The sequence below is a fragment of the Leuciscus leuciscus genome (assembly GCF_965113295.1).
Source record: "Leuciscus leuciscus genome assembly, chromosome: 6".
NCBI classification, from domain to species: domain Eukaryota; kingdom Metazoa; phylum Chordata; class Actinopteri; order Cypriniformes; family Leuciscidae; genus Leuciscus; species Leuciscus leuciscus.
This window is the reverse complement of record NC_138730.1, coordinates 4,261,710-4,287,795: the sequence shown is the minus strand read 5'-3', so window position 1 is coordinate 4,287,795 and position 26,086 is coordinate 4,261,710. Positions and strand designations below refer to the sequence as shown.

The 26,086-nt window shown below is 39.8% G+C and overlaps 2 protein-coding genes across 2 annotated transcripts in view; both read left to right on the top strand.

Moving 5' to 3' along the window:
* LOC309501907 (uncharacterized protein) overlaps positions 1 to 26,086 on the top strand; it is a 427,051-nt gene that overhangs the window by 355,219 nt on the left and 45,746 nt on the right. The gene's annotated exons all lie outside the window — the stretch shown is intronic.
* LOC309501931 (NLR family CARD domain-containing protein 3-like) overlaps positions 1 to 26,086 on the top strand; it is a 28,521-nt gene that overhangs the window by 678 nt on the left and 1,757 nt on the right. The window contains exons 2-6 of the mRNA XM_082174224.1: positions 551 to 679; positions 17,496 to 17,600; positions 17,777 to 17,861; positions 23,921 to 24,116; positions 24,209 to 26,039. Coding sequence (XP_082030350.1) covers positions 621 to 679; positions 17,496 to 17,600; positions 17,777 to 17,861; positions 23,921 to 24,116; positions 24,209 to 26,039 — 2,276 coding nt within the window. The 5' untranslated portion in view covers positions 551 to 620. The remainder of the gene's footprint in view (positions 1 to 550; positions 680 to 17,495; positions 17,601 to 17,776; positions 17,862 to 23,920; positions 24,117 to 24,208; positions 26,040 to 26,086) is intronic.

Below are 26,086 nucleotides of genomic sequence, written 5' to 3'. Positions count from 1 at the left end.
AGCAGACATTTACAGTAGACAGAGATGAAGCCTAACGTCAATGAACAACAATCTGATATTATTAAACGGAATATTTCTGTTCATATAGCAATTATGATTAGTAGTTATACAGTATGTCTATAATAACTCTGGTTACTTTTACATAATCAGTTGTTTTAGGATCATTTGAAAGTAATGAAATCAACCACCATTGTGAACTTGAAGTAATGATTAAATGACAAATGATTCAACAATTAATAAAGATTGGGTAAATATGATTGTAAAATGATATTATACTGTAATAGAGAATATAACAAATTGGGTTCAGTTTTCCCAGCACAATGCAAATTTCTGTTCCCCAATGAATTCATATTTAGAGTCAGTTAAACTCATTAAACAATCAGAAATAATTAAGACCATTCGGTTATTTTACATGGCAATATATTTGTTTGTAACTCACTTTATTTTATACATTGTTTTTGCTGTTGCTGTTGTTGATGATAACTCAGCATTCTTCATTATTGTCTTGAATAAGATGTTCTTCATCTGTGTAAAATGGTGTCATTTCCAGGTGATGCTGAAGGATTGAGTGTTTTCAGAAAGCAGTGCTGATCAGTTTTCAGTGTCAGTTTAGCTGCAGTATGTCAGAGGAAAGAGGAAAGGACTCTCTCTCTCAGATGAGTCTCTCAGAGAAACACAGGTAAGACTGCGTCTGTTTTCATCAGTTTAAACTCCACTGGACTTTGTGTTTCCCTGTCAATAACAAAACTATAAGCATTGTTTTATATTTGTAAATGCTTTGCACAATTTTTGAACTTCTTCTGTTTGCTCTATAGAAAATATCACAGTTAATAATTTGTTAATAACCTTCTAGACGCTGAATTAATCCAAATAAATGACTTTAGTTTTTAGATCATAAAATTATTGACAGGCATTAGAGAACGTCTCGGTTACGTATGTGTTGAGGCAAAAACAAATAACTAACAAAACAGCATCAGGCATAAGAGACATCAAGATCAAATTGTCCTTAAAAGATATTTATTTCTTGCAAGAAATGTTCCCAGTCCATCCACAGACCAGCTGCAGGCGGAGTGAGACCCAGAGCAGAGGTTGGCCCGCATTTTTATAGTGTTATCTCTTTCAAAAGCTATCTCTTACAGCCCCCACTAAACAAAAGACACAGAGGAACCCCTGTGGCTCCCCTAACCCCCTAATCTTCTCACCTCTGGGTCACACACACACACCCTGCAGCTGTACTAACATCATAAAAGAAACTCAGAATACAGACAAATGAATGTATGGCATTCATTTGTTAAATCATTGAAAATAAATTCAAAGAAAAGATTAATTTTTTCCCTCAACAATTCCTCCTCTTTATCATTCTCTGATAAACTATATATAAAAATTCAGCCTTGTTTTCTAATTTTAATTAAACCCATTACGCTATTAAATCTTCAGAATAGAATCAATTCAAGTCTTTACATAAGACTAGAATTAATTCAAGTTTCTTACATCACAGTTATACCCTTCATGTCTGATTTTCGTATACCTGATCACTCTACTTGAACTTTGAAAGAAATACGATTTTTTTTTTTTTTTAAGTAAAAAGCTTGTAACAAATAAATAAGCATTTTGTCTGAAACCGGGCTAAAAATGAACAAACATTGTTATCGCATTTTCCTGGTTGAGAACCAGACCCTCAGTCATCCCAGACATAGCTCAAAGCATATAGTAAGAAAAACATAAATTATTATGATTGCAACTTCCGTCACTCGTACCATCTGCATATTTTGTTCATCCCTAGGATAGACTGTACCCATTAATAACAAAATTATCAGAATAACACATACAATCATAACACTATGTATTTGTATATGTAGCTTTTTCAATGAATCACAATATTTTGTCAGGAAATGGTTTTACTTCTAAAGCTATATTTAATTAAAATCTATTTAATAAAATCTAACCCGAAAAGTTTTATAATTTGATCATTCGTTGTTCGAAATTATCCCTGACTTTTCCATTACATACCGTCTTTTTTTTTTTTTTTTCTTATCACCATACTTCACATTAATTAATAGATCTTCTATCCGAAAACACATTTTTCTTTGCACAAGTCAAATTATTAGATTTATATCAATACTAAGCCCTAATTTGATTCAATCAAATAAAAATCACAAAACTTTTCTTCAACCATTAATTGGTCAACATTTTCTCCAGATATGTTGATCATCTCGTTGCCTCATGGACGTTCCATCTTCACCAATATGACACTTTGCATGCCGTAGAGAGGATTTTTCCAACGTTGGCAGGGGAGATAGTTTCTAGCACATATCATTGATCCCCCACTTTATTCTTTGCGTTGGCGTTTTGGGTTGCTGACGTTGGTTGGTGTGGTTAAGTTCTAACCCAGGTCTAACACCCTTCAATCATTTTCAAATCCTTACAAGATTTTCCCTTAGATCACGATCGCACCCCCACTGGAATGAGTCATTTACTGTCTGCTGTCACCTGCGAATGGAGACCTTAAGTGATTTTGTTAGTGACCGCTTGTCTTGTCGTCCCTTTGGTGTGACCTGTGAAATTTTCAACCTGAAACATATCACCGGATAATTTCTTGCTCATTGAATAGCACTCAGGGTCCTTGTTCCCCTAAAAAAACATTCAACCCATGTTGCTCATGTTAACAAAACAATACAGAATCAGTTCTGTTTGGTTCAATCCGTTCTGACATCCTGCAAAATGAAAATGTTAAGTTATGCGCTGCGCAAGGTGTGGCATCTTTCTGCCACAATAATGACCCAGGCCAGGATTACTAGTCAAATTCATATATAGCTATTGTTTTCACTGGGCACAGTCTGCCCTGTCATTTCACTCCTGTGCTGGTTTTAGACAAATTCTTCTAACCCTCTGGGTTTTCCTGAATGCAAATGGTCCTTCTGGCCCCCCCCTGAAGAGTTGAAAGGCTCTTATCTGACCATTTGTTCATGTGTGTGTGTGTGTGTGTGTGTGTGTGTGTGTGTGTGTGTGTGTGTGTGTGTGTGTAAAAGTCTGCATCTTCTGTAAAGAAAAACAAATGTTGAGGTTATTGTCACATAGTTTTCTTTTGTCTGCTGTGCTGCCGCATCTGCCCTGGCGTTTCCTGTCGAAACAATTCTTGTTATTGGCACACTTAAAAATACAAACAATGCTCACAGCAATTTTGTTCGGGGGAAGAATGGCTTCTAGCAGGGCTTTTACCCAGTGGTGGACAGTAACGAAGTAAATGTAATTCGTTACTGTACTTAAGTAGCTTTTTTGCGTATCTGTACTTTACTGAAGTATTTAAATTTGGGAAGACTTTTACTTTAACTCCACTACATTTCAAAGTCAAATATCTTACTTTTTACTCTACTACATTTTCAAAATCAGTCGTTCCTTTTTATTTATGAGTGGATAAAAACTTAACTGGTCAAACGAGCCACCTATCACAGTAGCCTACAACGTGCGCGCTTTGTTTTGAACTTGCCTTGGTGGTATCTACTAAGCGCGAACCAGAGCCGTTAAATATGAGAGTTGCGACCATAGACAGTAGGCCTATATAAGAGGTTGCGACACACACGGCTTGTTCGACTTGAACCGGCGCTGCACAGACCGATCAGTTTATGACATCAAAGTATAGAGCGAAATCGCGAGAGCGATTGAAAAGCATACAGAGCCGTCTACTCTCTAATCGCTCTTGCAGTATTTTAATGTCATTCACCGATTGGTCTGTGCAGCGCCGGTTCAAGTCGAACAAGCCAACTGTGATCGTGATTCGTGTAGCTCTCAATAGTTCCAAACAATTTGTGTTGCCAATAATTTTAAGCGGGGCAGAGAGCAGCAGCTATTATTGCAGCAATTATCGGTAAATACTGACGCATAATGAACATTGCTTATTACCTTGACACTAAAATTACTTGCATATAATAGCATTTTTTTTTCTGAGGAGTAGCAGAAACACTGCATTAATACGTTTTGGTGTTTAATTTTGTAGGGAAATTGGCTGCTCCCATAATGTAGTGTGTATATATATATTCAATGGCATTGTGCAGGTTTATGTGAATGTATCATAACAGGATGTTTATAATTATGACCATAGACGCTTGTGAAAAATATGTACAGTAAATACTGTAAATGTATTATACCTTATGGGATCAGTCCCCTTCCGTCCAAAATTAAACACACAAAAAATGTATTCAATTCAAATATATATATAGACTAATTAACGTCATTTTATTAATAGATTGATGTGCCAAGAGTGACATTAGAGTCTTCACGTAGACTGAGTCAAGCAAGAGTCTTGTGACAAAAATTATAATAGGACATTATAGCAATAAAAAAATCATAGTACTTGGATACTTAAGTACATTTGAAGGCAAATACTTTTGTACTTTTACTCAAGTGAATGTTTAAAGGCAGCACTTCTACTTTTACTTGAGTAATATTTTACCTTGAGTATCTTTACTTTAACTCAAGTACATGGTATGTGTACTTCGTCCACCACTGCTTTTACCCAATTAAAACCCAGTGTCCTTCCAACATTTATCTTCCCACCTGTACGATGGCTTTCAGCAAATGTGACCCCAACTGTTATCATCCTCCTCTTGACGCACGACTTATCAGTTCTTGCTTTCCCTCAGAAATCAAACCCATGACCTTGGCGTTACAGGTGTCAAACTCTAATGTTTGAGCTACAGGAAAACTGCAATATTTGTTCATATTTACTTGGTAACATTTGTTTGGACAAAGTTTGCTAACCCAAACGTTGTCCTTCAGCCAAATTTCTTTTAGACATCTTTCTTTGCCTCTTAAACAAAAATATTACTTAAAGCCACAATTTCATCTTCTTATCAAATTGTTTTAAAGGGCAACGGCCCCGAGTCTCACAGCGTATCCTGCTTTTCAGGCCTGTCGTTGGTCTCGCAATTCAGTCATCTACAAACATTCTCCAGGTCATCAATTGGTCAGGTCAGGTTGTGGTGTGCACACGTTCGTCAACAATTGGTCAGGTCAGGTTGTGGTGTGCACACGTTCGTCAGCGTCAGTCGAATGACAATCTCCCCCTTTTTTTACAATACACAGCCTAACTGTTAAAGGCTCTCTGGATAGTCTGATATTTACTTAGCTTACGTGTTTGTTGCTGTCAAATCTATAACATTTTCTCAACACATGACTGACGGCTATCTACGACTTCACAATTCTAAATTACACATCAATACTTGAACCTGTCCAGAAGGTAATTCAAATTTACTGCACATCATAAATGACCAAAATAACAATTAACAGACAGAGCTCGATGATCAATCAACTTAAAGCTCGTCCTATATTCTGTGTTGCCTTCTCATCAGATTGATTCACAATCCTCAGCTTACTTTCAAATTTGTCATTTGCCTTAACCTATCTATAATACTAAAACTCTCTTTCCAGAGGTTAAATTACAAATTTATACACACTATTCAGACAGAATGGTTGTCCTTAACTAACACATACTGTTCAAAACATGAATTAACACTCACACTCATCCCTGACTATGAACCGCTCATATTTCTTATTTATATATTTTCTCTAAAAATATTTAAATTTTAAATGACAGTTTAACCTTACATTTTCCTGTATCTTTTATCTAATGTTTTTATTTATGGCCTCTTAACCAGTTTCAAAGCATGTCTGTTCATTATTCATTTGATTTTAGAAAAGTCAGCTGGATTGTTTTGGTTCTTTGCTTTCTTTGGCTGACTGATAACAGAAAGACAGACAGAGTATCAAGCAGTCTCTCAGCAGTCCACTCAAGCAGTCTCTTTCTCTCTCATTATAAGCAAATAATCTTTTCAACAGCCTCCTAGGACTGTAACTAAAATAATCATAGTCATAGTCAACCCTTAATAGTTCACAAATGTCAAAATACAAATGTTTGACTCAAATTAGAACCATTACAATAGTCTAAAATACATTATGCTATGATCTTTTTTTTTTTAAGGTTATTTTTAGTTTAAATACTCAATTCACCTAACCTTCGTTTTTCAGAAATTTCTCTTGACTCATCACAAGCTGTTCTCATCTTTAGCCACCACCATGTCTAACGACCTTCAGAAGTTAAAACTAGTTCAATATCAAACATTTTTCCTTGCCCATAAGGCGACCAACATCATGTTCCTTATATAAATTAATACGTTTTGTTACGGTCTCCACAACAAATAATGACAATCACCTCTCGGTCTCAGTTGGCTCTTGAAAGCCCATTTCCATTAGCTCTTAAGCAATAATTTTCTTTTCTTCAGGGTGTTGTCTCCCTGGCATATATGCAGACACATGTCACAATGGAAGACAAGCCATACAATCAACGCGGTTTCTTGTGAGTGGTATAGGGGCTCACATTTTCTGGGGCAGACTGAACTTCTTACAGCTCATCTCGCCTCTCAATGATCTGCTGATGCTGGTCGCCACTCAGTCAATCAGCGCCACTCTCATATCCATCTCACATAAAAACACCTCCATCAGGAAATGCCCAGTGTTTTTGCGTGATTCTTCTGTCTTAGGTTGTCCTTTTGGCCTAAAAGATCTTACCCGTCTTTGAAGTAATCACTCGTACACACTGGTAACCGCTTTTCCCCATTACAGAATCTGTGACCGTTTTCTTCAACATAATCTGTTGTTTTCTGGAGCTTAGGAAAAGGCACATTCAAGAGTCATCAGAGCCATTCGGACTGCCTACTAGTGTTAAACATAGGGAGACAGATTAATAACAACAGTATTTAATCACTTAAATTCATTAATCATTTTTAAAGGCAGCAACCTAGCTGCTTAGATTATAGTCAGTGAATTTAGATCATAATCGTACATTCAGTGTACTGTTACTTCTGTAGCCGGAGCCATCAGCCCTGTTTTATGGTGGAGGCTAAAATGAGACAAAGTCACTGGTCCTAAAATAAACAAGTTCAAAACAGTATTATTTTAAAGACTTCTTTAAAGTCTTTCAGTTTTACTTTTAAAGCGTTTTAAGTACAAATTGCCCTTTGAATGGCAATGATTTCCCTTAACATCTCCGTGTCTATGGTTTTCAACTGAAACACTGTGCTTTACACAGGCTCAGAAAACAGCTTTCAGCTGACATTGAATGAGAGAGAGACTCTTGAGGCATTCTGGACTGATACACTGCATTCTCATAAACTTTTAACTTCAGACTTTATCTACCATCTTTTATCTACTCTAGCCCATCTTAAGGCATCTTTTCCATAAATTACATGTATTGTAATTTAGACATTACAAATTTCCACTCAGAATGAGTCTCTGTTGCACTGAAACTGTGGCAGTTTCAGTCACAGCACATACCAGATTCAGATAAGTAAACCTGTTTTGGCCAATTCACAATCTTCTTTTGAACCCAAAACATCAGCTGTTAGCTCTTTTCATAGTCAACAACAAGCTTTTGTTTAATCAAATGCCTTTTCTTACACATTTTACATTTTGCAACTGTTAATCCTGTAACACTGCTTCTGTTTATTTTATCTTAAAGAAATAATAAGAATTATTCTAGTTCTTAATAACGTTTGAAATTTCATTTCAATTTTAGTTGTCAGGTTTTCAATTGCCATAATTTAATACCTGACTTCAATGTTTTCTCTAGGAGTTTATCAATCTGCTTCTATGATTCATACTAACTTTTGAGGCTGCGCTCTCTGCTTGTCATACATTTTATGATTATCACTATAAATCATTCGTTAGATTTGTCTCTCTATATCATCTAAAACCTTATCAAAGCGTTTCATTCAAAACACAATCATCCTTTTAGTGACCGGTACTTTTAAAATATTTTGCAACTCATTTAGCTCATCTGTAATTTTACGTCAACCGGTACTTTTTATAGTTCTTTTCCTTTCAAAAGGAATTCCTTACACTTAATATCTTTCAATCTTCTTAACAACTTTCAAAAGTTTATCTATCAACTTTTTTTTTTTTTTTCTCATTTACTTTTACAGTCATACAGTGGGCATTTTACAGTCACTGAATGACCTCGCTGACCGCAGTAAAACACTCTTTGTTATTCTACCTACAATCACTGTGATCTTTCTAACATCTCCACCCTACTTTACACCCCTGAAGCAGTGTGTTCTTATTCAGGAAATGCAAACAGAGCCACTGATAAGTTCTCTGCATTTTCCCCCACTGTCCCAGCTGCAAATTCAATTACAATAGCCGAATCATAATCTTCATCATATTAACACTGATCTACTTTCTAACCCATATCAACAGACTTTTCTTTAAATTTGTGTTATTTTGGCACTTTCTTTGTTTGGAGCCAGTCAAGTTACTGTTTATCTTTCCAATCAGAATCAAACTTTTACAAAAACATAATCTGCAAATCTCTTTAAACTGAGAGCTTCAGAGCAGAGCTGCTTACAGCATTTGCTCTCTTTTGTATCAGGACTATTCAGTTACTCTTCATACAGTATAAAGAAATTTAGCATGTCATTAATTTCATTAACACTGGTTTGATAGCTTATTCAAATGGTTAGTATGCAGATTCAACTTAATATTATCATTATTCAGTCCCACTTATCTCTACTGTTTCACAGAAATCACAAGATTCCTCAAATCTTGTTCTCAGTCTCTAAATTACACAGACAGCTATCCTAGCCGTTTGCACCTTCAACTCTTGTTACAAAAATATGGCAATCTATTCTTCAATACTCTTGTTTTCATAACATTAATACAATAAAGCACATTCACATCATTATTATTGGCAGAACATTAATTTTCATAAGCGACATGGAAAATCTAAATATTCTAAGCAGGTTTCACAAAGTTTCTGATTAACTTTAGTCACAACTGTTTAGGGAAATTATCTCCAACCCATAATTTCCTTTATAAAACAGACAATGTCCTTGTCTTTCAATGACTTAATTTCAACAAAATATCTGACTTTGTACATTATTGATTTCCAAAATCTTTGGACATAGCTGTCTTTACATCTATCTAATTGTGTTATCATCAACAACACTGATTACAAATCAGGTACATATTAACATCCGGAAGCTGGCTTAATAAGCTAGCGCTGTTGCTATACTCCCAGCATAGCTGGACCCTTTAGGTTCAAAAAGACAATGGTTGTCAAAATAAACATCATTTCAATAATTATTTTATCTCTAAAATATAGAATTTTTCCCGTTCTGCTTAATGAAACATTCCTTATCTTTATATCATGTTAATCCCTGTTAATCATACTCAATGCCTTATTTTTATCTAAAACTCACTTTTCATACCATTTCAACTTAATTTGACTTAATCAGGCGTTCATAAATATGAATTTTATCTTCCCCTACATGCCAGTTCCTTCTGTATCTGTTCAATCCAACAATTCACTGTTTGTAATTTCCATCAGGAAAAACATTCTCTCTTCCCTACATGCCAGTTCCTTCAGTATCGACTCTGTTCTCTTTTATCTGCTTCTTTTCCATCCAACAATCTTCTTCAGTTCAACAAACTACTGTCTGTTCACAGTTTTACATGCTGAACACGACTACAACAACCCTTTGTTTAACAATCATCCGTTTCCCAATTTCATGCATGCATTTCTGGCTGTAATTTTTTCCATTTTACAGAAAACCTGGTGTAGCCTATAAAATTTTGTTCAAGCTTGCTTTGAGATGACCCCATATTGGCTGATTTCTATCTCTCCTGGATTTTCCTTCGACGCGCGTCTAATAATCTGTGAGACGTCTCTGACAGATCCGATTTTGTCACCTCAAATCGGCAAGGTTTAGCAAATATGCTTCCAGTAATTAGTAGGTTTGCTCAAAATCTTTCCGTGAGCACTTTCTAGCACTCGATTAATTCTGGTTCACCTAATTAATCTGGTGTGGCTCTTCCGTCCACTTTTACGAGACTTTCTCAGGTTACAGAGATTTTGAGTAAACCTAATTAATCAGGTGTGGTTCTTCCGTCCACTTACTTAATCAGCTGTGGCTCTTCCGTCCACCTACTTAATCAGCTGTGGCTCTTCCGTCCACCTACTTAATCAGCTGTGGCTCTTCCGTCCACCTACGAGCTAGTTTTCGGCATAAAATTGACTTGACAGGGCCCTACGCTAACTTTTTCCAAGGAGTACATGTACTCCTAAATGAAACGTAAATGCGAGTGAAATACTCTCACTGTAGAGCCCTGCTTGTGACAATCTCCCCCTCGAAAACCTTCTCTGCCCGTACCAAAGAGATAGTTCCAGCCAACATGGTTCATTCACAGTTATATCAATTTACACCCAACAAAAAATTTAATAATTTAACTGTCTCTTACCCGAGATGCTTTTACTGCCTCCGAGTTCTTTCTGAATCCAGTGGGTTCCTCCTGGCCATGATAGCAGTTTTGGCTCTTCTCTCTCAATTCAGCGAGGTAAAACTAAAGCCTTTTGTGCTTTAGGGTGATCAGTCCGTCAATCCGCTTTCTCAGGGCCAGAAGAAACCTCATGGATCCCACGTTCTGACACCAATTTGTTGAGGCAAAAACAAATAACTAACAAAACAGCATCAGGCATAAGAGACATCAAGATCAAATTGTCCTTAAAAGATATTTATTTCTTGCAAGAAATGTTCCCAGTCCATCCACAGACCAGCTGCAGGCGGAGTGAGACCCAGAGCAGAGGTTGGCCCGCATTTTTATAGTGTTATCTCTTTCAAAAGCTATCTCTTACAGCCCCCACTAAACAAAAGACACAGAGGAACCCCTGTGGCTCCCCTAACCCCCTAATCTTCTCACCTCTGGGTCACACACACACACCCTGCAGCTGTACTAACATCATAAAAGAAACTCAGAATACAGACAAATGAATGTATGGCATTCATTTGTTAAATCATTGAAAATAAATTCAAAGAAAAGATTAATTTTTTCCCTCAACAATAACCCTCGTTCCCTGAGTAGGGAACGGAGACGTTACGTCGGATGACGACGAATGGGGTTTCGCTTAGAAAGCCTATCACCTTCGAGTATATAAAACGAGCCAATGGCAATGAAATGCCATGGGTCTGCGGAATTTGCATAGCGTAGGTCCGCCCCCCTCTGGGGGTATATAAGGAAGTACTCTGGCAACATGCAGATATGTCTTCGCTGAGGAGCCGAGACTGAACTCAGGCGTTCCCAGCGGTACAGCTGAAGTGGCAGGGAGACGTAACGTCTCCGTTCCCTACTCAGGGAACGAGGGTTACATACGTAACCGAGACGTTCCCTTTCGTGGTCACTCCGAGTTACGTCGGATGACGACAAATGGGGTCCCCAGTCTAATCACGCCACCTCGGCTGTCTTCCAGTGCCCTGCATAAGTCTGAGCTCCCTGTTGTGAGACTAGCACGGACGAAGGACTCCTACTTCACACAGGAATACCAAGGTACACTGGGAAGCATATCTCAGAGGAAATATGCAATTATGCCCAGCCCTAAGGGGGGAGGGACTTGGAATACACATATGACCCCGAGGGGCTGCATATGGAGTATCACTGGGGTATCCAGCCGCAGGTGGAATGTTTCAACCCCAGGGGTGGCAAGGTGGCTTGCCGAGGGAAAGACACATGCTCAGAGAGGCTTACAGTGGAAATACACATGTGGGGGTCGCCCAGAGGGGTCCAAGCACATGGAGGCACCTAGCCAAGCGCGAAAGCTGCCAGTGGCATAACTCTGGCGTTGACGTTGACAGTGCTGGAGGAGACTCAGGGCTTATTAGGCTCACCTGAGGAAAATATCGCACGTATCCCGTCCGTGGATAGGAATGGCGAGCAAGCAAAGACACCTGAGCAGAATCTAGTACCGGCTAGTTGAAGCGAGTACATGAGAAGAAACTGGCTCCACTCGGAGATTATAGAATCTCACGAATGTATTGGGTGTCGCCCAGCCTGCAGCTCTACAAATGTCTGTTAGCGAGGCGCCATGCGCTAGAGCCCAGGAGGATGCCACACTCCGAGTGGAGTGGGCCGTCACACCAAGGGGGCATGGTCGACCTTGCTGCTGGTATGCCAAAGCAATGGCGTCCACTATCCAGTGGGACAACCTTTGCTTGGAGAGAGCCTTTCCCTTCAGCTTCCCAACATAACAGACAAAGAGCTGGTCTGAGGTCCTGAAACACCGCGTTCTGTCTACGTAAGCACGGAGGGCGCGTACTGGACAGAGCAGTGCCAAGGCTGGGTCTGCCTCCTCCAAGGGCAGCGCTTGCAGGTTCACTACCTGGTCTCGAAAGGGGGTGGTAGGAACCTTGGGCACATATCCAGGCCGGGGTCTCAGGATCACGTGAGAGTTAGCCGGCCCGAATTCCAGGCACGCTTCGTCAACCGAAAATGCCTGCAGGTCTCCTACCCTCTTGATGGAGGCCAATGCAACCAGGAGCGCTGTCTTAATTGACAGGAACTTAAGCTCCACTGATTGCAGAGGCTCAAAGGGAGCACTCTGCAGGGCAGTTAGAACCACTGAGAGGTCCCAAGAGGGTACGAGGGGAGGACGAGGAGGATTCAGTCTCCTCGCTCCCCTCAGGAACCTGATGATCAGGTCGTGCTTTCCCAGAGACTTACCATCAACTGCGTCGTGATGTGCGGCAATGGCGGCAACATACACTTTCAGGGTGGAGGGAGACAGCCTTTGCTCCAACCCTTCTTGCAGGAAGGAAAGCACGACACTGATCGGGCATTTTGTGGGTTCTTGATGTTTAGAAGAACACCAGTTGACGAAGAGGTTCCACTTCAACGCATAGGCATGTCTCGTGGACGATGCTCTAGCGGAAGTGATGGTAGCCACCACCGCTGGTGGGGTGCCAAAGGGTGCCCCGTCCCTGAGAAAGCAGATCCTTCCTCAGGGGAATTGGCCAGGGAGGTGCTGTCGCGAGGAGTACTAGTTCTGAGAACCAGGTCCGGTTGTGCCAATACGGGGCAACCAAAATGACCTGCTCCTCGTCCTCCCTGATGCCATGCCCACCTCGGGACTCGATCGCGAAGCCAAAGCTGAAGAGGTCTCATATGAAGCAATCCGAGCGTTACTGCGGCTGCGGATGCCATATGCCCCAGGAGCCTCTGAAATAGTTTCAGTGGAACCGCGCTCTTGCCCTCGAACTGGCGAAGACAAGTCAGCAGTGACTGCGCGCGCTCGCTCGTAAGCTGCGCGCACATGGCGACCGAGTCGATCTCCATACCGAGAAAAGAGATCCTCTGCACGGGGCAGAGTTTGCTCTTCTCCCAGTTGACCCGAAGGCCCAGACGAGCTAGGTGCCGGAGCACTAGGTCCCTGTGTTCGCAAACCTGGTCTCGAGAGTGAGCTAGGATAAGCCAGTCGTCGAGATAGTTCAGGATGCGAACCCCGTGTTCCCGAAGGGGAACAAGGGCTGCCTCGACGACTTTCGTAAAGACGCGAGGAGACAGGGCTAGCCCGAATGGGAGAACCGCGTACTGGTATGCCCGCCCCTCGAAAGCAAACCGAAGAAACGGTCTGTGTCGAGGTAAAATGGAGACATGGAAGTAGGCGTCTTTCAGGTCGATCGCTGCAAACCAATCCTGCGGCCACACGCACTGGAGGATGCGTTTGGCCGTGAGCATCTTGAACGGCAGCCTGAGAAGGGAGCGGTTCAAGACGTGCAGGTTGAGGATTGGCCGTAACCCACCGAATTTCTTCAGTACAATGAAGTAGGGGCTGTATAAGCCGGACTTCATTTCGGCTGGAGGGACTGTCTCGATCGCACCCTTCGCCAGTAGGGTGACGACCTCCGCTCTCATGACAGGGGCAATGCCACCGACCACAGTGAAGCGGACTCCCCTGAAGCGGGGAGGAGACCGCGCGAACTGAATCGCGTAGCCGAGCCTGATGGTTCTCGCGACCCAGCGGGACAGTCAGGGAAGCTCTAGCCAGGCTTCCAGAAACTGCGCCAGCGGGGTCATTCGAACCACAGACGTACCGTCGGTGGTGCAGCGAGGCGGAAGAGATAGATTGGAGAGATAGATTGGGGTGTGGCAGAGGGGACTCTACCCATTTCACTGAGATCATTGAGTCTCGATCTATAAACATCGCGATGGTCATGTTCCCGCAATGAAAACATGACTCATCCACGAGCGCTGCCGAGCGTGATTAAGCCCAACACGCGAAACAGCGCTCGTGACCGTTAGGCAGATGAATCACGCACCCACATCCAGTAAATACACGGGCGAACCATCTTGAAAAAGACGTGCCGCGTGCAGCTCTTTTAGAGAGGAAAAAGCTCAGCAGAGTGCTGAAGCGCCCAGGGAGAAACACACTCACTGTCGGCAGATCACTGCACAAAACAGCAGCAGGCAATGCGATCTCGCTGGAACGCGCCATCACACAAACACACTGAAGAGCCGCTCGTCTCGTAGAATGAAGATGATTCAGAATGGCTTGTAGGAGTGAAGAGAACTCTTGGCTCCGAAGCGAAAACATATCTGCATGTTGCCAGCGTACTTCCTTATATACCCCCAGAGGGGGGCGGACCTACGCTATGCAAATTCCGCAGACCCATGGCATTTCATTGCCATTGGCTCGTTCTATATACTCGAAGGTGATAGGCTTTCTAAGCGAAACCCCATTCGTCGTCATCCGACGTAACTCGGAGTGACCACGAAAGGGAACAACTATACACTTCATTTAATTCAATTTTGCTAACAAAACTGTGTCACACAGACATTTCTGCTCTTTTCTGTCAATAAACAAAAACTTGACATGTTCTCTTAAATTATTTAATCTCACTCATGTATATTAAAGAAATTGTTAAACTAATGTGAGCCAGTAAATAAAATAATTGTTAACTATAAAACTGTTGATTATGTGAGTGTGTGTATTTCTGTGGAGGATTAGATAAAGACACAGATGTGTTTCACACACAGTTGATCCTCCTTTACTAAAGTGTTTTCTCTCTCTCTCTCTCTGTTCTTTGTGTCATCAGAGTAAGATCAGGCTCACATGTGTCCAGCTCTGTGTCTCTGAAGAGTGATCGGTCTAAAGGTAGACCACCAGAGTTCAGTGAGAAAACACCATCATCTAATAAAAGGTATTTTGCATGTTTACATTACATTATAGGGTATTATTATTTGTGTATCATGGTCATAAATGAACAAACACACAGCTATACTGCATTTGATTACTATTTGCAACATTAAACCTTTTCAAATGAGACTAAGTATCTCCTGTAGTAAAATGTTTTCTCTCTGGTCTTTGTGTCATCAGTGTAAGATCAGGCTCACATGTGTCCAGCTCTGTGTCTCTGAAGAGTGATCGGTCTAAAGGTAGACCACCAGACTTAAGTGAGAAAACACAATCATCTAATAAAAGGTATTTTGCATGTTTACATTACATTATAGGGTATTATTATTTGTGTATCATGGTCATAAATGAACAAATACACAGCTATACTGCATTTGATTACTATTTGCAACATTAAACCTTTTCAAATGAGACTAAGTATCTCCTGTAGTAAAATGTTTTCTCTCTGTTCTTTGTGTCATCAGTGTAAGATCAGGCTCACATGTGTCCAGCTCTGTGTCTCTGAAGAGTGATCAGTCTAAAGGTAGACCACCAGACTTCAGTAAGAAAAAACCATCATCTAATAAAAGGTATTTTGCATGTTTACATTACATTATAGGGTATTATTATTTGTGTATCATGGTCATAAATGAACAAATACACAGCTATACTGCATTTGATTACTATTTGCAACATTAAACCTTTTCAAATGAGACTAAGTATCTCCTGTAGTAAAATATTTTCTCTCTGTTCTTTGTGTCATCAGTGTAAGATCAGGCTCACATGTGTCCAGCTCTGTGTCTCTGAAGAGTGATCGGTCTAAAGGTAGACCACCAGACTTCAGTGAGAAAACACCATCATCTAATAAAAGGTATTTTGCATGTTTACATTACATTATAGGGTATTATTATTTGTGTATCATGGTCATAAATGAACAAATACACAGCTATACTGAATTTGATTACTATTTGCAACATTAAACCTTTTCAAATGAGACTAAGTATCTCCTGTAGTAAAATATTTTCTCTCTGTTCTTTGTGTCATCAGTGTAAGATCAGGCTCACATGTGTCCAGCTCTGTGTCTCTGAAGAGTGATCGGTCTAAAGGTAGACCACCAGACTTCAGTGAGAAAACACCATCATCTAATAAAAGGTATTTTGCATGTTTACATTACATTATAGGGTATTATTATTTGTATATCATGGTCATAAATGAACAAACACACAGCTATAATGCATTTGATTACTATTTGCAACATTAAACCTTTTCAAATGACACTAAGTATCTCCTGTAGTAAAATGTTTTCTCTCTGTTCTTTGTGTCATCAGTGTAAGATCAGGCTCACATGTGTCCAGCTCTGTGTCTCTGAAGAGTGATCGGTCTAAAGGTAGACCACCAGACTTCAGTGAGAAAACACCATCATCTAATAAAAGGTATTTTGCGTGTTTACATTACATTATAGGGTTGTATTATTTGTGTATTATTATTTGTGTATCATGGTCATAAATGAACAAACACACATCTATACTGCATTTGATTACTATTTGCAACATTAAACCTTTTCAAATTAGACTAAGGGCCCTATCTTGCACCCAGCGCAATTGACTTTGTACACCGACGCATGTATCATTCCTATTTTGCACCCGCGCACAGCGGACTTTTCCCTCCACAGACGCACGTCGGTAAACTAGGAAATACACTTGTGCTCCCTGGGGCGGTTCAGCGCAAAGAGGAGGCGTGTTCCGGCGCAAACGTTCCCTCATGCTATTTTGCAGGTTTAGAAAACAATTCCGCCACTGACCAGGAAAAACCTAGTCTAAAGTCAGTGGCACATTGCGCATGATATTCATATGCTATTTTAAGGGCGCATGCTTGGCCATAATCAATGTAGCGTGTGCACAACGCGCATACACTTTGATTCTCTCATCTACACAGAAGCAGCAGTTTTCATTTTTGTAAATCATACATTATTACAATAGATAGATAGATAGATAGATAGTTTATTATAAAAGCATACATCTAGCTTACACATTTAACCAAATTATCATACGCCTGTTTAACCGAAGTTAATTTGGGTGGGCTTCTCCATCTCCAATGTCACTTCTCTGTGTTTTACGGCCCTGACGAGAACATCGCTCTCCTCGGCTGTGAACCGCTCCTGGCGCGCGTCTGGCAAATCCGCCGTTATAATAGGAATCCGCCATAGAATAAGCGCGCCTGCTCTTAAAGGGAATGTGATATATCGCTATGATTGGTTTATTTCACGTTACGCCCAAACCACACCTATGAATAATGAAGCTACTTCAGACCAACCCATTTTAGATTTGCGTCGGGCGCAAGAGTCATTTATCCCGCCGGTATAATAGCAACAGCGCCCAAGACCCGCCCACAAAGTTACTTGCATTTCTCGCTCGATACTTGCGTTTCAGATCGTTAAAATAGGGCCCTAAGTATCTCCTGTAGTAAAGTGTTTTCTCTCTCTCTCTGTTCTTTGTGTCATCAGTGTAAGATCAGGCTCACATGTGTCCAGATCTGTGTCTCTGAAGAGTGATCGGTCTAAAGGTGATCCACCAGACTTCAGTGAGAAAACACCATCATCTAATAAAAGGTATTTTGTGTTACAAATGTTTTGTCACACATTGACTGTGTTTAAAAGTTGTATCATTGAATACCAATCATGAAACATGTTTAGATCAAATATTTGTCAGAGTATTCACAGCTAATGCTTATTTCTCTTTCTGTAAAAATATCAGTTAGTATTTTATTTTACTAATTTGATTACAGGCTTCAATATGAGACATTAGACTCAGACGTTCAGACTCACAGGAACCACGAGAATTTCAAAGACAATCTTCTAGGGATCTTCCAGGTAGGAAAACACATTTTTATTAATGTTTAATATATATATATTTTTTTTTATAATTTATATTTTATTGTCTTTCTCACAATATGAAACTTACAGAATAACAGGGCAAACACAACCGATAATTTAAGACAGTCACAAGAAGTTTTCCTTGAATGCCCCTGTTGATAATACAATTGTTTTTGAACATGAAAAAATAAAAATAAAAATAAAAAATAAATAAAACATAAATAAAAAAACTTTAAAAAAATAAATAAAATAAAACAACCTAGAATAAACATTGTAGCTTAGAACCAGGGTATGGTATGTAAAACTCTTACTGACAATCCCTGTATAGTAAAAATACTTTCCTCATCCTTCTGCATGGTACATTAAAAAGGTGTTCATACACATTCAGCCCTTACCACAAGTCCCTAAACAAAGTCCAATCTATGTTGCCTAATATATTTAAGCCATCCTCTCCAGATATTGTTAAATTTATCGACTTCCAATCTAATGTACGCCGTTAACTTTTCCATATTATAAATGCTAAGCATTACATCAAACCATTCTTCCACTTTAGGCACCAAATCACTTCGCCATCTTCTGGTTATTGCTTTCCTACTAGCTAACAACATAATTCGAAGCAATTTATAATCGTCCCTTCTATTTAAATTAAGAGTCTCAACTATCCCAAGATACATAATTTCAAAGCTGGTTGGTATTTTCATTTCTATCACCTCTTCAATTATCACTTTTAATTGTGTCCAATATTGAGTTATAAAGGAGCATCCCCAAAAGATATGAAAGTGATTTGCTTTAGTTTCACCACAAGATCTCCAACATTTGGTATCTCCATGTTTTCTCTGCGCAGGGGTTGCAAAAAACCTTAGTGTATTTTTCCATCCGTATTCCCTCCAAACTGAGGAATTTGTAGTTTTCCACTGATATTTATTTATTTCCCCCCAGTTCTCGCCTGACACCGCTATGTTTGCCTCCCTTTCCCATCTTTCTTTTACATATATTGTGCTGTCTGCCTTCATGTCTTCCAGGATCCTGTACAGCTTGGAAATAACTTTCCGTTCTATCTGTGATCTATATGCTTCCATCATTATTTTTATGACACCTGGCCATGTTGAACTTAGTTGAACTTTTTTAATTTCTTCTCCCAAATAATGGCGTAGCTGTAAATACCTATGAAAATCTTGCTTCTGGAGGCCATAAATCTCCTTCATTTCCAGGAAACTCATTACAGTTTGATTTTTAATAACCTCCCAATACATTTTTGGGCCATTATTCCACAATTTAAACCTGCCATCCAATTTATTGGGTGTAAAATCTATATCATGTGCTATCCACCTCAAAAACCTACAGTGACCCGTTAAATGATATTTCTTCACAATTTCAGACCAAATTTTAACAGATACCCCCAACCATGGATTTATTTTTAGTTTCAGATGGGACCTCAGTGTTTTATCACATAATAAAGCTTGTACCGGGAGTCCCTCTATTAGTCTTCCCTCAATGTCTTTCCATTTTGCAAAATATTCTGAATCACATAGATTTATCAAGACTCTCAACTGCGCAGCCTGAAAGTAACTTTTTAGACAAGGTAACGCTAGACCCCCGCTCCCCTTAGGTAGTTGTAATGTTCTATATTTTATTCTTGGCTTAGCCCCCTGCCATATATATCTAGATATAATTTTGTCCAACTCTTTAAATTCTTTTCCTGACACCTCAATTGGAAGATTTTGAAATAGGTATAGCAGCCGGGGCAAAACGTTCATCCTAATCACTTCCACTCTTGATACCAAACTCAAGTACGGTATTAAGTTCCATCTTCCCAAATCCATTTTAATCTTTGATATTATTTGGTCATAGTTGGAGGATTTCAATTTTCCAAGCTCTTTTGGTAAATTAATACCCAAATACTTCATAGACGTCATATTCCAATTAACATTAAAACTCTGTCTAATAAGTTGATTTGGTTCATAGTTAAAGGTTATAACTTGAGTTTTTTGGACATTAACTTTATACCCCGACAGCATACCAAAATCCTCGAAAGCATCCATCAATATAGGCAGTGAAAAATCGGGATTCTCCAGATAAATCAGGACATCGTCCGCAAACAAAGCTATTTTTTGTTCTAACCCTGCCATTACAATACCTTTGATGCTATTATTTTGTTTTATCCACTGGCTTAGTGGCTCCAGAAAAACGGCAAATAGCAAGGGGCTTACCGAACATCCCTGACGGCAGCCCCTTCCTAACTTAATGATGTTAGATAAGCTACCGTTGACCTTGATCCTTGCTATAGGACCTGTGTACAGAGACCGAATGGTATCAATGCACCTTTGATGAAAGTTGAACCTCTTCATTACTCGGAATAAGAAATCCCACCTTACCGAGTCGAATGCCTTTTCTGCATCCATTCCCATTATTAAGGCTTCTAGTTTCTTATCTTTAATATGTTGCATAATATGCAATGTTCTGCGAATATTGTCATGGGTTTGTCTATGTTTTATGAATCCAGTTTGATCTAAACTAATAATGTCAGGTAAAATTTTTTCAATGCGCCGAGCCAGAATTGCTGTGAATAATCTATAATCTATATTGAGCACACTTATAGGCCTATAATTTGAACAGTAGGTTTTATCTTTACCCTCCTTAGCGATTACTGATATGATTGCCTCTCTCCAAGAATCCGGAATAACCCCTCCTTTTAATATCCAATTAAAAGTTTTATGTAATAGTGGAATCAATTTTTTCCTAAAGGCTTTGTACCATTCTGAAATATAGCCGTCTGCACCAGGGCTTTTATTATTTTTGAGTTTTGAAATTGCTACGTTTATTTCTTCTGCCGTTATTTCTGACACCAATGAGTTATTTTGCTCTTCTGTTATTTGTGGCAACTCTAATCTGTTTAGAAATTCATCAATCTGGGATTCATTATTATTATGCATTTGGGAGTATAACCTGTTATAGTAAAATTCAAAGCTCTTATGAATTTCTTCTGTCTTGTACACCACCGAATTCGTCTGTGGATCTTTAATTTTGTAAACATGTCTTCCCGTCTCCTGTTTTTTAAGCCTATATGCCAGTAATTTTGCAGATCTACTCCCAGCTTCATAATATCTTTGTTTTACATATATCATTTTCTTCTGAAGTTCTTGTGACAAAATCTCATTTATCTCCGCCCTTTTCATTTTAATTTCATCCATAATTTTGCTATCTACTGTGTTTTTATGTTCTTTTTCCAATCTTTTCAAATCACTTTGTAGAATTTTGAGCCTTTCTTGTTTCTTTTTCTTCCTAAATGCTGATCTTGCTATCAATTTCCCTCTCATAACTGCTTTGCACGCATCCCACAATATTGAGGGAGAAACCTCCCCATTGTCATTTTGTTCCACATATTCACAAATCTCCTTTTCAATTTCCTCCTTCATTTGGCCATTAAGCAGGCTTGAATTCAGCCTCCATACTGTTTTTTTCTTTTCTGTCCCTATAGTTATATTTAAATATATTGGACAGTGATCCGACAGGTCTATCACTCCAATACCACAGCTTTCTATTTTGTACCTATCTCTTCCATAAATAAAAAAATAATCGATCCTTGAGTACACCGAATGTGGTGCAGAAAAGTAGGTATAATCTCTCTTAGTTGGGTTCAGTTCCCTCCAAATATCCAAAATTCCCAGATATGACATTATCTTCTTAATTTTTTTGCCTATAGCATTTTTCTGCTGTGCTTTCCCTGATGAATCTAGCCGTGCATTAAGTCTCTGATTAAAATCCCCCCCTCCAGTTAGCATCCCCTCTCCCTCTGTTGTCAACAAATCAAAAACATGTTTAAAAAATTCCCAATCTGATCCTGGAGGGGCATATACATTCAATAAGGATACTAATTCCCCTTCTAGTCTACCTATCACTAAAACATATCTGCCCTCTTTATCTTTAATTACCTTCAACATTTCAAAACTAATTCTGCTTGATATCAATATTGACACCCCTCTTCTCCGGCCTGATTTATAAGATGATGAAAACTCCTGATTATAACCCCTTCTCTTAAATTTTTCATGTTCTTTATCCGTTAAATGGGTCTCCTGTAAAAAAAGTATCCCAACTTCTTCTTTCTTCATTTTACTAATTACCTTGTCCCTTTTAATTGGGCTACCCAAACCGTTAACATTATATGAGGCTACTTTCAATTTACTATTTCGTGTTGTCATTTACCAAAACATTGTTGTTTAAAGATCAATGTCTCTACCCCCTGTGCTACAAAAAACGAACTTTGTGAACAATATTTAACACGAGAACAAAACAAAACAATTTCCAAACCTGAGGTTTTAACGTCTTCAACCTTTCCTGAGCTCACTCCAAGCTCTGAGGGATAGCCCCTATAGGTCAGGGGGCCCTCATGACCATTCATGGTCCTTTCCATCAGTCAACTCTGTAAACAATTTCCCCGATTACAACTTAACTAAGAAAATGTGTCCTCTGTCCGCTCTTATCTTCCGCTGAAAAACGCAGAGAGAAAGAGAGAAGAAAAAAAAAGAAAAAAAAAAGGAAGAAGAAAAGAATTGCTCACTAAGAACCATACTTATTCAACGCTGGTATATATTGCAGAGAAACTGTCTTAGTCCCCTATACAGTATCCTGCCGGCTACTGTAGCTTGATGGGCTTACTCCTGTACCGTCTCCGTAGATCTTCTAAAGGCTTGTAGTTTCTCCTTATATCCCAAAGTCGAAGTCTCCGCCTGGTCCTGTCTGCCTGCTCCCCGGCAGGAGCGCCACATCCGGCGTTGAATCTTCTCCAGTGGATCTACAGCTGGTTTAACAATACGCACCCGAAAACCTCTCTCCACCATGTCACTAGTCGCCTCTGCTGCCGAGTTGTAAAGGCATGTGTCTCCCTCATAGAAAACACGAAACTTCGCGGGAAACGATGTCTGGAATCTGATTTTGTTCTCTCTCAGTATTCTCTTTGCTTCGGCGTATTCCTTTCTCTTCTTCATCACTTCAGGTGCGTAATCGTGATCTACATACACACGTTTCCCTTCGAAGAGGAACCCTTTTTTCTCCCATGCCTTCTTAATAATGTCCTCTTTACATTTGTAGCTTGAGAATTTTGCAATTATAGATCTTGGCGGTGCATCTTCCGATGGGCGGGGTCCCAGCGATCGGTGGGCTCGCTCCAGACTGAGCTGGTATCCTGGTGACAGCTCAAGCTTTTCTCTGAGTAAAGTTTCCACAAAAGCCCCCACCGATGCTGCATCCTTTTCGGCCCCCTCTTTAATCCCATGTAAACGAATGTTTTCTCTTCTGGCCCTTCCTTCTTGATCAATTTGTTTCTCCTCAAACTTTCTGTGGAGTTTGATGAGTTCACATGCGGCTTCCTCAATGCTCAGGACTCGCTCCTCCGTGTGCCCAATTCGCCTTTCAGCTTCATCAATCCTGTCATTCGTCGTTCTAAGATCTTCTCTGATGCCGTTTAGACCTTCTGCTGTCTCACGTCTAAACTCCCTTATCTCCCTCAGGACTGCCTCCAAATCCGACATTTTTTCTTGTACTTGCGTTGTTCCGTACGTTAGCTCCGCCCCTAACTCTGGCTCCAACTCCGCTAGCTCCACTGCTAACTCTACTTGCTCGCAGTCCTCGCTCCCGCGTTGTTTAGCGTTACCAGCCTTCCTTCTAGTTTTTCTTCTTGACATATCACACGCCCCCCGATATTGTCTTCTTTAAATCATCAATGTTACACTCAGGCTTTATGTTTACGGGGCATATTCTGAACTTTTAACGGGGAGCTGCTTCGCTACGTTGTCGCCATGTTCGACCCGGAACCCAATGTTTAATATTTCTAACAAACAAATATGTTATTGAACAAAGAAATTTAATTTATTTTTTTCTTGATCACTTATATTTTCCTTTTAAACACATTTTAGCTCAACATGGTTAGCATGTTAGTCTTTTAACTGGATTTTTTTATGTACATGTATTATAATTATTGAATAAATAGTGTTGACCAAATGTAGATGTACAATTTGGCTTAAATGGTGTTATTCTTTTTCTCTTACTTTTGTGTGTAGGATCTTGAGAGCAAAATAATCACATTTCTGAAAAATGAGTTGGAGAAGTTAAAGAAAATATTACAAAAAGAGAACACACAACACTTTGTGAAGGACTTTAATGAGAACAGATCCAGTATCAAATCAGCAGCTCTTGATCTCACACTACATTACCTGAGAGAGATGAAGCAAGATGAAGCTGCTGATACTCTAGAAGGTAAGAGACTCATGATCATCTGTCAGATTGTCTCATAAATGTAGGAGAGAAAATGAAGACTAAAACTATCTATTGTCTGTTCCTGTGGTTAGATGAGCTGTTCTTCATTCATCAGCTGAAATCTGGCCTAAAGAAGAAGTATCAATGTGTGTTTGAAGGAATTGCGAAGCAAGGTGACTCCACACTTCTGAATAACATCTACACAGATCTCTATATCACTCAGGGTGGCAGTGAACAGGTCAACACTGAACATGAGGTGAGACAGATTGAAGTTGCTTCCAGGCGTCATGTAGCACAAGAGATACAGGTTGACTGCACACATTTGTTTGAAGCACCTGAACAAGACGAGGAGATCCGAACTGTACTGACAAAAGGAGTCGCTGGCATCGGGAAATCAGTCTCTGTGCAAAAGTTTGTTCTGGACTGGGCTGAAGGAAAAGAAAATCAAGATATTAGCTTCATATTTCCTCTTCCATTCAGAGAGATGAACTTAAAGGAGAAAGAAAAACTAAGTTTGATGGACCTTATTACTCAATTTTTCCCAGAGACAAAAGGACTGAACCTTACAAGAAGGAATCAATTCAAAGTGCTGTTCATCCTTGATGGACTGGACGAATGTCGCCTTCCTCTGAAGTTTGATTGTAATGAGACGTGGCGTGATATATCGTCACCTGCCTCTCTGGATGTTCTCCTAACGAACCTCATGAAGGGAAATCTGCTTCCTTCTGCTCTCATCTGGATCACCACCAGACCAGCAGCTGCCAGTAAGATTCCTCCTGACTGTATCGACCGGCTAACAGAGATACGTGGTTTCAGTGACGCACAAAAGCAAGAGTACTTCAAAAAAAGATTCAAGGATGATATTCAAGCCAACACAATCCTAGATCATGTTAAACAATCAAAGAGTCTCTTTATCATGTGCCACATTCCAGTCTTCTGCTGGATTTCAGCCACTGTTCTCCAGAACATTCTGGAGGAGAAAATAAATAATGATGTGAAAAACACTCAGGCTGATGAGATCTCTAAAACACTACAGGAATCAAACACTGAAGACACTCCCAAGACTCTGACACAAATGTACACACACTTTCTCCGCTTTCAGATCCAGCAGAGCCGCCGAAAGTATGATGGAGAGTACACACCAGATGTTTCCTGGGATAAAGACGCCATCCTTTCACTGGGGAAACTGGCATTTCATCAGCTGGAAAGCAGCAACCTGATCTTCTATGACACAGACCTGGAAGCCTGTGGTATTGACGTCTATAAGGCATCAGTGTACTCAGGCATGTGTACCCAGATCTTTAAGGAGGAAACAGGGATCGTTCTTGGTACCATGTACTGCTTTGTTCACTTGAGCATTCAAGAGTTTATTGCAGCCCTTTATGCACATCTGTTTCTAGACATCAACAAGACAAGTGTGTTTGATCATGAGTCTACTGAACAGGAAAACAGAAATGAAACCATGATTGATTTTCTCAAGACTGCAGTGGACAAGGCGCTCGAGAGTGACAATGGACACCTGGACCTTTTCCTTCGCTTCCTCCTCGGTCTGTCACTCCAGTCCAATCGACGACTCTTACGAGGTCTGTTGACACAGCAAGACGGCAATGACCAGTGCAACAAGGAAATAGTTCAGTACATCAAGCAGAAATTAGAAGATAATCTTCCTGCAGAGAGATCCATCAATCTGTTCTACTGTCTGAATGAACTGAACGACCAAACTCTGGTGAAAGAGATTCAGACCCACCTTAGCAAAGGAAGTCTCTCATCTGGTGACCTTTCACCTGCCCAGTGGTCTGCTTTAGCCTTTGTGTTGTTGACATCAGAGGAAGAGCTGGAGGAGTTTGAGCTTCAGAAATTCAAGAAATCAGACGAGTGTCTCATTAGATTATCGGCAGTCATCAAAACCTCCAGAAGAGCCCTGTAAGTCTTTTAATATATTTTGTCATGTTTAGCTCTCATCTAAAAAA